This window comes from Haematobia irritans, chromosome 4, assembly GCF_050003625.1.
Source record: "Haematobia irritans isolate KBUSLIRL chromosome 4, ASM5000362v1, whole genome shotgun sequence".
Lineage (NCBI taxonomy): Eukaryota > Metazoa > Arthropoda > Insecta > Diptera > Muscidae > Haematobia > Haematobia irritans.
In genome coordinates, this window is record NC_134400.1 from 32,798,578 (window position 1) to 32,811,758 (window position 13,181).

Here is a 13,181-nt window from a genome sequence, read left to right on the forward strand (position 1 = left end):
CCGTTCCATCAATATCATCAGTAGGTACTGATTCAGTTATGGGTGGTGTAGATGGTTCTACATTTTTGTTTGAAATTTTTCGTGCCTTTTTATCATTTTTTCTTTTTTTCATAAGGATCCACTCAGTTTCCCTTGCTAATTCTTCCTCATCCGTTGCATAAACTGTTTGTTGTTCTATGCCCGATTCCATGTTTACTTCGTTGTTTGCGCTTGAAGGAGGCTCCCCTCTTTGTTCATTAGTTCCATAGTTAGAATTTTTTGTTTGCATTCCTGCAAACTGAGATCGCAGTGCTTCATTTTCTTGATGGAGTTGGTTGCATACACTTTCCAATAGTTTTATTCTTTCTAAAAGTTCAATATTATGTTGTTCTAACTCTTTGAGTTTGGAGACTCTGAATTGGCTTATGCTATTCCTTGGATTTGCACTCGGTGTGCCATCCATTTTCAAAAGTAACAGTCAATACTTTTGTTTGTATTACTACCCGGTTCATTATATCATGTAACTGACAATAAACTTGGCAGCACTGTTCTTGCCACTATTATGCGTAACACGAACAGATGTTTGATTTTATATTTACTTTTCTGTCTCTGTCAGATTGTTTATCGTAAAAATCGTGTTTTGTTTATGTTATTATTTAATAATTTATTTTGCGATTTAATCAGAGTGTACCACACCAAAACAACTATCTTCACCACCAGGAGTTCAACTCGCGGCGCGATTTGTTTCAATAATTACTTTGTGTTGCAAAAGTTATTATTTTAGACAAAATTTCTTAGACGAAGTATGAGCGTTTATATGCAGGTATTACTACGAACAGTGTTCCGAATCGTTTTGTGAAATTTTGACAAATTTTCTATAGAAATAAAATTTTGGCAAAATTATAGAAACACAATTTTGACAATTTGCTATAGAAATAAAATTCTGACAAAATTTTCTATAGAAATAAAATTTTGACAAAATTTTCTATAGGCATAAAATTTTGACAAAATTTTCTATAGAAATACAATTTTTACAAAATTTTCTATAGAAATAAAATTTTGACAAAATTTTCTATAGAAATAAAATTCTGACAACATTTTCTATAGAAATAAAATTTTGACAAAATTTTCTATAGAAATAAAATTTTGACAAATTTTCTATAGAAATAAAATTTTGACAAAATTTTCTATAGAAATAAAATTTTGACAAATTTTCTATAGAAATAAAATTTTGGCAAAATTATAGAAACACAATTTTGACAATTTGCTATAGAAATAAAATTCTGACAAAATTTTCTATAGAAATAAAATTTTGACAAAATTTTCTATAGGCATAAAATTTTGACAAAATTTTCTATAGAAATAAAATTTTTACAAAATTTTCTATAGAAATAAAATTTTGACAAAATTTTCTATAGAAATAAAATTTTGACATAATTTTCTGTAGGTATAAAGTTTTGATATAATTTTCTGTAGAAATAAAATTTTGGCAAAATTTTCTACAGAAATAAAATTTTTACAAAATTTTCTATAGAAATAACATTTTGACAAAATTTTCTATAGAAAAAAAATTTTGACAACATTTTCTATAGAAATAAAATTTAGACAAAATTTTGAATAGAAATAAAATGTTGACAAAATTTTCTATAGAAATAAAATGTTGACAAAATTTTCTATAGAAATAAAATTTTTACAAAAATTTCTGTATATTCAATATCTTTAAACATTTTAATTTTCGTATTGGTACATTCCTCAAAGTCCATTGTGAGTGAGTTCTCCCTTTTTAAAGAAGAAGTAATTTTCCCTTGTTGGTGCAAGCCAAATCGTTAAAACATTTAAAATTCGACAATTCAAGGAATATTTATAGAAGATCAAAAAAGTAGGAAGAGTAAATCAAAGAAAGATTCAGTTTGATAAAAATCTTCAAAATCTTTTTTCTAATTTGGTAGATTTTTGATACAATTTTGTTGAAATTTTGGTAGTTTTTTTTTTTGGTACGAGTGGCAACCGTGATTTCTTTTCAATATGTAAAAATCAATAACAACACCTAAATGATTTTTCAACAGGAAAAATTCTTATGCATTTCTTATGGTTAGGGGAAATTTCGCTAGAGTTAAATACTGACGTTAATATTGACTAATTTGCCCAAATATCGATTTGTTTGCATATAATTACTTCAATAATGATTTTTATATGTGAATTTACCTTATAAAATCGATCAATTCAGCAGCTGAATCAATTTCAGCTTGAACAATAGTTTTAGCTTGACCTAACATTGTAGCTGCATTCAGATCTTGACGATATTTTCCAGCCATCAAGTCAGCTGCCTTGTCCCATATCTTCAAACGTTCACTCAATGGTACACGATCCCATTTGGGTTGTGTTTCCACAGCGGTTTTAATAGCATTCTGAATTGTTTTCTTGTCGGCATAGTAGAATTTGGCCAATTTATGTTGGTGATTATGTGGCATAACCTGATGCACCACTTGATCGGTACGAATTTCTTTGCCTCCAATGACAATGGGAACTTCTTCACATTTCGCAGCGGTACGTTTGAGAGCTTCCTCAAGAGCTTTACGTTCTGGCGATCCCTTTTTGTATTCGAATACAGGTTCGTTTTGGGTTTGGAAATCATTTAAATTAGTGCTTGGCACTACGGAACTAATATAGCGTGACTTTGTCATGAGATTATTCGCATTGACAGCATTTTTCAGTGTGGCGGCCATCAAAGGCTTAGCAGCACTAATTTGTGTACTACGCGCTAGATTAAACATGTCTGTATGTCTTTGAGCTTACTTCTGTTGTTTAAAAAATCTGAAAAAATTAAAAAAAAAACATGTTAATGGTAACAAGTATATAAAGCAGTAAATTCGGCCGGGCCGAATTTTAAATACCCACCACCATGAATCAAATATGATAGTTAAAAAAAAAAAGAAATTTCGTTTGTCTAAAATTTCATTATAGATTACTAATTTCCAGCAAATCGGATAAAAACTACGGATTCTAGAAGCCCAAGAAATAAAGCCGGGAGATCGTTGTATATGGGGGCTACACCAAAATATGGACCGATAGGCACCATTTGCTACTCACATATTTGTGATCTTAAAATACCTTCAGATTTTCAATTTCAAACAAATCGGCTAGAAAATATAATCTCTAGACGCCCAAGAAGTAAAAATCGAGAGATCAGTCTATATGGGGGCTATACCAAAAAATGGGCACCATTTTCGGCACATCTTTTCGGCACACATTTTCGGCACACCTTTTTATGGTCCCAAAAGAACTCTAGATTTTCAATTTCAGGAAAATTGGATAGAAAATATAGTTTCTAGAAGCCCAAGAAGCAAAATCGGGAGATGAGTCTCTATGGGGGCTATATCAAAACATGGACCGATGAGCACCATTTTCGGCACACCGTTTTATGGTCCTCAAATACCTCTAGATTTCCAATTTCAGGCAAATCGGATGGTAAATATAGCTTCTAGAAGCCCTAGAAGCCAAATCGGGATATCGGTCTGTATGGGGGCTATACCAAAACATGGACCGATGGGCACCATTTTCGGCACACCTTTTTATGGTCCTCAAATACCTCTATATTTCCAATATCAGGCAATTTGGATAAAAACTACGGGTTTTATAGGCCCAAGACTCCAAATCGGGAGTTTGGTTTATATGGGGGCTATATCAAAACATGGACCGATGGACACCATTTTCGACACACCTCTTTATGGTCCCAAAATACCTCTAGATTTTCAATTTCATACAAATCGGATAGAAAATACTGTTTCTAGACGCGTAAGAAGCAAAATCAGGAGATCGGTCTATATGGGGGCTATACCGAAACATGGACCGATACGGACCATTTTCGACACACCTCTTCATAGTCCCACAATACCCCTAGATTTCCAATTTCAGGCAAATCGGATGTTAAATATAGTTTTTAGACGTCCAAGAAGCAAAATCGGGAGGTCGGTCTATATGGGGGCTATATCAAAACATGGACCGATACGGACCATTTTCGACACACCTCCTTATGGTCCTAAAATGCCTCTAGATTTTCAATTTCAGACAAATCGGATAGAAAATACTGCTTCTAGACGCCTAAGAAGCAAAGTCGGGAGATCGGTCTATATGGGGGCTATACCAAAACATGGACCGATACGGACCATTTTCGACACACCTCTTTATGGTCCCAAAATACCTCTGGATTTCCAATTTCAGGCAAATCTGATAAAAACTACGGTTTTTATAAGCCCAAGACCCCAAATCGGGAGGTCGGTTTATATGGGGACTATATCAAAATTTCGATCGATATAGCCCATCTTCGAACTTGACCTGCCTGCAAACAAAAAACTAATCTGTGCCAAATTTCGGGACGATAGCGCCATTATTGAAGGCTGTAGCGTGATTACAACAGACAGACAGACAGAAAGACGGACAGACGGACATGCTTATATCGTCTTAGAATTTCTCCCTGATCAAGAATATATATACTTTATATAGTCGGAAATCGATATTTCGATGTGTTACAAACGGAATGACAAACTTATTATACCCCCGTCACCATTTTATGGTGGTGGGTATAAAAATATTGAAATAGTTCATCATTGTGAAATAGTTTTCAGATGTGAAAATGTTTTCCGTAGCCTATGCAATTTGATATACAATATCGATTATTTTAAGCACATAGAGAAAATATCTGATTGTCATGAGAAAGTACTTAATATGTTTGAATACAATTTCTCGGCGAGAATTTTACATATTCACTGCAATCATTGGCGCGAAGTGAACATAATGGTCAATGGATCCCCAAGAAACAACCTTTTTTGGCTGTCATAAAAACTTGGACCTTAGCAAACATGTTACACCGTAGTATATCAGCATTTTTTAGGGGTAAATTTTCTGCTAAAAAAATCTGTAATTAACCGAAAATGGCTTTTGTTTCAAGCTGACGAGAATATGGACATTTCATCTTAGGATTCTATTTTAACGAAATATTTTAAACTTATTTAAGGTGAGTACTATGTTCGGTTTTTCCACCAAAACACTTAGTTTTCATTCATTTTTTTAGATATTATTTCGAATGTCAACTATGAATAACCATTAGCATCCCAATAAACACCCCAATAAACACAGGATGAGCGTTTTTCAAATGCAACAACTTTTCAGTTTGAGGGTAAATATAATTTTCAACATAAATTCAACTTGAAATAGCTCATCTTCAATACATCTTCAAATTGTTTGCGAATTACTTCCAATTTGCCAAAATGTTGACGAAATCTTTGAAAAGGTGTTGAAGATAATATGAGAAAACTTTGACAAAAAACACTACCCTAAAATGCAACGAAAAAACCATGTGGTTTTCAATACTTATTTGTGCAACGAAGTTCGTGGTCAATTGCAAGAAATTAAAAAAATGGAAAATTTTAGACAAATAACCAAATAGTTTATAAAAATAGGTAAGTGAAAATAATAAATGAAATAAAACTTTAATGAAGTCACTAAATGTATATCTCTTTGCAGAAAACTAAAATTATGGATTCTACGTTCTTGAAAACATTAAAAAGCTGACCGATGAAATCAACACTTTAGAGAAGTCACTAAATTTAAATCTCTTTGCAGAAAACTAAAATCTTTGGATGCTACATTCTTGCAAACACTAAGAAGCTGACCAATGAAAAATGAGTGGCTTATCGACAAGAAAAATTTTCCAGAAACATTACAAGTGCAACCAATTACAATTGTTAAAAACAACAAATTGTTGAAATCAACAACTTCTGGATGAAAATGTGCATCACATCGTCAGTTTAATTCATATGCTATTATCAGTTTAAAGTGGATATTTTGTGAATTCCTTCTGCTGGGAATCAATTCTAACACGCGGTCCATACGTTCCTAATTTCAAATTGCCCGCATGTTAATAAATTTTAATGCTGTTTTCATTAGCGTAGCTTGACAATTTTCCTAGGGGGGGCTATAGCCCCCCTAGCTAAAAATTTATATTTCATTTATTTATATTTCAATTAATGTTTTATTTCATAAAAATGAATAAAAAAAATTAGACATCAAAATAACTCGAAAATTAATTTATAATAAAACAACTAAAAGTAGTTCCATTTCCCAGCAAAAAAATTTGGAAGTTCTTCCAAAGGCACAACTTTTAAAGCACTTCCAGAAGATGTACTCCCAATGATGTTCTTTATTTGAACTACTCAGGAAGTTCTTTAAATTCAATTTTTTATAATTTGGTTTTTTCATACTTTTAATGGGAAATTTTAACTTTTTTGTTTCAAATACCTTAAAAACGAAGTAAGAATTCATAAAATGGTACAAATAATTTAAATTTTGTCGAAAAAAAATTCTAAATCCAATCTGAAGAGCTTGTGAATTTTAAAAAATATTTGAGATCAAACGTTCCGACAAGCATTAGAATCCATTAAAAATTATAAAAATAATTTATTTGACAAAATATAACAGAATTTTTTAATATACATTCAAAACATTGAATTCGGATCACACCTAAAGAAGTGATGCAAATTCAGTGCAACGGCTGTTGGAATGGAGGACTTCCGTCATATGACAAGCCCATGTTAAATTCATCGCTTCTTCGCCAATTTTGCACCACTTCCGGATCCAAACAGATCATTTTCATTACTTTTTTGGCGACGCCTTTTTGGCTGGGCTTGTTTATTTTTTATAAAAATGGAAAATCGTAAATAGGTTTTCAAATTCTGGGGGGGCTAAAATTTTTCTGGGGGGGTCTAAGCCCCCTCCCCAGAGGCCTTCCTACGCTTATGGCTGTTTTATGACACCAATAAGAAGGAAATCGAATTATCAATGCAAAAGTGTTTACTAATAATGTTTAAGATATTTAAAGTTTTGTTTGTTTTTTTTTTGTTCTTATTTGTTGATATGTTTAATAAGATTATTATTTATCAATTGGTATTGTAGTGTATTATTATATATTTTGTTTTGATGAAAATGAATAAATTATACAAAATTCATAGAATTTTGGCTTTGACTTTCAATTTGAAGTGGGGATATCATTCATACAAATTTAGGTTGAAAAGTATTTGCAACGATGTTAATTTTGAATTTGACTCGCATCGAAAATTGTTTGACAAATTATTGAGTAGCGATGCATTTCAATTTGAGGATAACACTTGAGATATTATTGCTAATGTGTTGAATTTCACTGTTGAGGGTAACGCGATTTTCTCAACAATTTCTCAACTTGAATATTACCAAAATCCTTTGAAAAAATGTTTGAAAAATTGTTGAAATTTAGCATTTTTCAAACGTTTGTGTTTATTGGGATGTATAAATTTTAATTGATAAAACTGATAGTATCAATTAAAAAATTTCCTTTTACTACCGAGTTCCACCTGGGAGGACATAACTTTGAGAGTCTATTACACATTATCCTTGTAAGCTTTATTTAAAATTTTTGTTGGTGTATGTTAAAGGGGTCCTTCTAATATTAACTTAACAGTTTCATATAGTCGAACATGTGTTTCGTCAATTTTATGCAAGTTTTTTTCTATGGAAAAAAATGATATCGCCATTTTTTCCCCATTTTGAGCAATTAACCCTCCGTCATACGCATGTTTCGATAGTCACATTTGTAACACATGAGGCCTGGCCAGACCCACTATGTATTTTAATGTAGTTATATGGAAAATATGCTATTTTGTTGATATTATTGCATTATTACTGTCGTATTTTCCATCCTGATTTTTTCACACATCGATAGGTAATAAAATTTTAGGAGGGTACCTGAAGTTTCAAGTCTCTAGCTATATTATAAATGTATTTTAATTACAATTAGAATCGAAAAAGGTCTGGCCAGACTCATGTGTCTATTGTATACTATTTATAGTATACAATTGTTGATTTTTTCTGTATGAGAGGAAGTGTTATTTAACTAAAGGGACATAAAAAATTGAAAATTGGCTGTACGGAGTATACAGGGTTAGTCAATTAAGTCATGTCCTCTATAGTGGACATCGGTAGCCAAAGGTTGCAAAATTTATAAAACCGTTTAAATATTATTAGACTAAAAATTTTATATGCAATGACAAAATTCGAAATTATTATAAAAAAAGATTGCATCGGGCTTTGCAAATCCCATAGCAGCAAAAAAATATTTCCACGACTTTGAGATTTGAAGGAACTCGACACAATTTTAGTAAAAATAATTCAAGCACAGAAAAGTCTAAATTTTCTAGCTAACCGGTTCGTAAAATAAACAAATATTCATCCTATGTATATCCTATATACAAAATTCGTACCTTGAGGAGTTTTAATAAAGGATTTAATACCCAATTTGCGTTTTTGAACTCGTAAACCAGAACTGGGATAAAAAAGTTATCAAAACAAAGCTTTCGATTATTCAGGAAACAAACAACTCTATCGATGATTACATATCAGATCGTGTATTATAATCACGCTTAAAGAGATGGGGCTCAAGTAAATGCTGAATAACATAGCACAAAACATAAAATGTTTATTAAAACGAAAATTTGGGAAACATGGATACATTTTACAAGTCAGGTTATGAAGTCAGCCTATAAGCTCCTATAAGTATTTTGAAAACTACTTCCAAAAATATTGTTTTAGACAATGTTAATTATTTTCCAAAAAATATCTTCATACTACTATTTCCCAAAATACATATAATACCAAAATACATGCAAAAAAAAAAAACAACATTTTTAACAGAATTGAAGGTCGCATATTAAAATGTGTTTAAGTATATTTAGGTGAATTGACTCCTTTGACTACCAATTGTACTTCCAAAATTTGTTGTTTTGTACTCTATACCACTAGAATACATTACTTATGAAGAAAAAATAATTTTGCAATGGCTACTTTTAATCCGGTAGTGAAAGGGTTAATTGAAAGTCAAATAAAAAATTCATTGATCCAATTAAAAAATTAATTGATACTATTAATTTTTGTGATTGATTTATGTTTCAATTAAAAAAATTGTTGAATCAATTAAATTTTTAATTGAATATATTTTTTAAAATTCAATTAAGACTTTAATTGGAAAATTTTTCGTGATTTTTTTCTGTGAACGAATTTATATGGAACAAGTAAGTAAAGTCTAAAGTCGGGCGGGGCCGACTATATTATACCCTTCACCCCTATGTAGGCCAAAATTTATGTTACTATATCAACTACTTCACATTTGCTCGAAGCTATATAAAGGAGACAATTTTTTTACTTCTACAAAATCTCTAGAATTAAAATTTAAATCGGATAACGCTATCCAGTTAATTGGAGAAAACTTCCATTGAAAATCTGTCTAAAATGTATAACAGTCTACCATAACATATTTCCCCAACTCTGGTGTACGTATATATAGGCGCTATATAATCTGAACCAATTTTGACTAAATTTGACATGTATAGTTAGAATAATAATTCTGCTATCTATGCGAAATTTCACGTTAATGGGAGTATAACTTTGGCCCCCTGGTCATTTGAGTGCAAATCGCACCGAAGATCTATATGTGAGCTATATCTAAATCTGAACCGATTTTAATAAAATTTGACACACTTAACGATACTATTAAACGTATCCCTTGTGCAAAATTTGACCCAAATCACGGAAAAATCCTGGATTTTGAAGTCATATAAGTTCAAATCGGACGAAAGATATATATGGGAGCTATATCTAAATCTGAATCGATTTTGACCATATTTGGCACATACAATAGTATCGTTAAAAGTACCACTTGTGCAAAATTTGAAGCAAATCACGGCAAAACTCTGGCTTTTGTGGACATATAAGTTCAAATCGGACGAAATATATATATATGGGAGCTATATCTAAATTTGAACCGATTTCAATCAAATTTACCAAGCATTGGTAGAATGTCAATTCTACCCTCTCTGCAAAATTTCACGAAGATCGGTAGTAAATTTTGGCATCAGTGGTCATATGAGTCTAAATCGGACGAAAGATATATATGGGAGCTATATCTAAATCTGAACCGATTTGGCTATATCTAAATATGAACCGATTTTTTCCAAAACCAATAGCGATTGTCTCTGTCCCAAAAAACGGCCCCATGCCAAATTTGAGGACGATCGGACTTAAATTGCGAGCTGTACTTTGTGCACAAAATTACATGTACAGACAGACAGACGGACAGACAGACAGACAGACGGACATCGCTAAATCGACTCAGAATTTAATATACCCTGTACCACAGTAGTGGTGAAGGGTATAAAAAGTAGGTTTAAAGTTTACTTTAATTTTTATACCCTAGTCAGGGTATAATAACTTTGATCTGCCAAAAATGTGCCTACCAGAAATATTGATTTTAGAACCCATAAATTATATACCGATCGACTCAGGAGGTGATTCTGAGTCGATCGGTCGCTTGGTGTCCGTCCGTTCGTCCATGTATTTGTTGTTCGCAGGATTCCGGTCGCGTTTATTAACCGATTTCGATGAAAATCAGTATAGAGTGTTTGTTTGACACAAGGACGAACGTTATTGAATTTGGAAGAAATCGGATCAAATTTAGATATAGCTCCCATGTGTATGTATCGCCCGATTTCAACAAATGGGGCCACGTTGCGACTTTTTACAAGCCGATCATCGTCAAAGTTGGCACAAAGTAATCTTTGTCATCAAGCTTCATGTCTGCAAAATTTCATCGAAATCGGTTCAGATTTAGATATAGCTCCCGTATATATGTATCGCCTGATTTTGTAAAATTTGGCCATAAAACCCTTATTTATTACCCGATCTTACTCAAATTTAGTAAAAGGTAACCTTCTGTGGTATCAACAAAACCTGCCAAATATCATCCAAACAGGTTCAGATTTAGATATAGCTCCCATATATATCCCAGCAAAACCAGCGTCGCCAAAAAAGTAATGAAAAGGTTCTTTTTGGATCCGTAAGTGGTGCAAAATTGACGCAGAACGCGATGAATTTAACATGCGCTTGTCATAGGATGGAAGTTATCCATTTCAACAGCCGTTGCACTGAATTTGCATCACTTTTTTAGGTGTAGTCCAAATTCAATGTTTTGAATGTAAATTAAAAAATTCTGTGATATTTTGTCAAATAAATAATTTTTATAATTTTTTATAATTTTTAATGGATTCTAACGCTTGTCGAAAACGTTTAACCTCAAATATTTTCAAAAATTCACGATTTTTTCAGATTGGATTTAGTATTTTTTCGACAAAATTTAACTGATTTGCACCATTTTATGAATTCTTACTCTGTTTTTAACCTATTTAAAACAAAAAAGTTAAGATTACCCATTAAAAGTGTGAAAAAACCCAGTTTTAAAAAATTGAATTAAAAGAACTTCCTGGGTAGTTAAAATAAAAAACATCATTGAGAGTGCATCTTCTGGAAGTTCTTTTAAAGTTGTGCCTTTGGAAGAACTTCCAATTTTTTTGCTGGTAACTCTATAACTCTATTTTTTTCCAAAATAGCTTTATTTATTAACCAATCTTACCAAAATTTAGCTAAAGGTAACCTTCTGTGGTATCAACCCATTCTGCAAAATATCATCCAAACCGGTTCAGATTTAGATATAGCTCCCATTATATGCATAGCTCGATTTTCCTAAATTTGGACATAATACTCTTATTTATTAAACAATGTTTCCAAAATTTCAAATTTTGATGTATTAGACTATGATATTTAGCAGGGATGGAAAATACAATTTTTAAGAAAGTACAAAAAAGGTACTTTTTTGAGCAAAAAAGTACTTTTCACAAAATTTTAACAACAAAAAAAAATTTGTCAAGAGCTCCCTTAAATTTAACTTTAAAGAAAATAAAATTTTGTTTGCCAACTCCTAAATTTTAAATATTCTCTTTTTTAGCCTTATATTATATCGTAATCTTATATAGTATTGTAATCGAGGCTGCCACAGCTCTACTTTATGGTACTACATAAATTTTCTCTGGATAAATAAAACTCAATTTTTGACAAATTTTTTTATAGAAATAAAATTTTGACAAAATTTTTTATAGACATAAAATTTTGACAAAAGTTTCTATAAAAATAAAATTTTGACAAAATTTTCTATAGAAATAAAATTTTGACAAAATTTTCTATAGAAATAAAATTTTGACAAAATTTTCTATAGAAATAAAATTTTGACAAAAGTTTCTATAAAAATAAAATTTTGACAAAATTTTCTATAGAAATAAAATCTTGACAAAATTTTCTGTAGAAATAGAATTTTGACAAAATTTCCTATAGAAATAAAATTTTGACAAAATTTTCTATAGAAATAAAATGTTGACAAAATTTCCTATAGAAATAAAAATTTGACAATATTTTCTTTATTTTTGCAAAATAAAAATTTTTGTTAAATTTTTCTTTAAATTTTGGTAGATTACTTTTGTCTCAAGTTTCGACATTAATTGTAATGTTTTGCATTATTTTAGAACGCGATCGATAATTTCTTATCTAGATAGTGTTCGCGTGGAAGCTTAATATAGAATCACGTGCTTTTTCGACTAAAACACTATTGAAATTCAAGCAAATCGTATTTGTGACTATGGCTTTTACAATATCGAGATTTTCTTCCCGCATGAACTTGTCTGTTTTGCCAAATTTGTAAAATACTATAACAAATAAGTTTGTTAAAGACTTTCTCAAAATATTAAAATATTTTGTCAAAACTTTGTACCATATATCTGATATCGGCTCAAAAATGTCTACACAAAAGGTACTAAATCATTCGCGGTGGTACTACGGTACTGACCAGTGTGAAATAGTATTGAAAAAAGTACTATAGTACTGCATTTTCCCATCCCTGGTATTTAGACATACGAGGCCAGTTCGGAAACTTCTTAGCCTAGCACAAAAAGCGCGGTATAAACAGAAAAAAGTTAAGTGGTTTGGAAACTTCCATCTCTGTTATGAACACATGTTAACTTTTGTTTCGATCTGGCAACTCCTTCATATAGAAACAGGTGTTCAAAAAAGACGCATCCGCAATTTTTTGACAAAGGACAAATTAGAAATGCGTGCTGTCATTAAATATTTACATAAAAAAGGTATATAGGGACAAGAAATTCATAATGATAATTTCTATAGAAAATTTTGTTAAAATTTTATTTCTATAGAAAATTTTGTCAAAATTTTATGTCTACTTTGTCAAACTGAATTATATACGTATTGGATCGATCTTTTTTGATTTAATATATCCA

General features: G+C 31.1%; 1 protein-coding gene and 1 long non-coding RNA gene across 4 annotated transcripts in view; one reads left to right on the forward strand and one right to left on the reverse strand.

The window, feature by feature from the left end:
• The window catches only part of P5CDh1 (delta-1-Pyrroline-5-carboxylate dehydrogenase 1), a 38,015-nt gene that overhangs the window by 9,460 nt on the left and 15,374 nt on the right, over window positions 1-13,181 (reverse strand). For all 3 annotated transcript variants that reach the window (XM_075307518.1, XM_075307519.1, XM_075307517.1), the window contains exon 2: window positions 2,185-2,793. In XM_075307518.1, the coding sequence (XP_075163633.1) occupies window positions 2,185-2,753 (569 nt within the window). In that variant the 5' untranslated portion in view covers window positions 2,754-2,793. The remainder of the gene's footprint in view (window positions 1-2,184; window positions 2,794-13,181) is intronic.
• On the forward strand, window positions 4,635-6,191 carry LOC142236249 (uncharacterized). The gene is made up of 3 exons (XR_012721958.1): window positions 4,635-4,993; window positions 5,051-5,438; window positions 5,503-6,191. It is a non-coding gene; the product is annotated as an uncharacterized LOC142236249 (long non-coding RNA).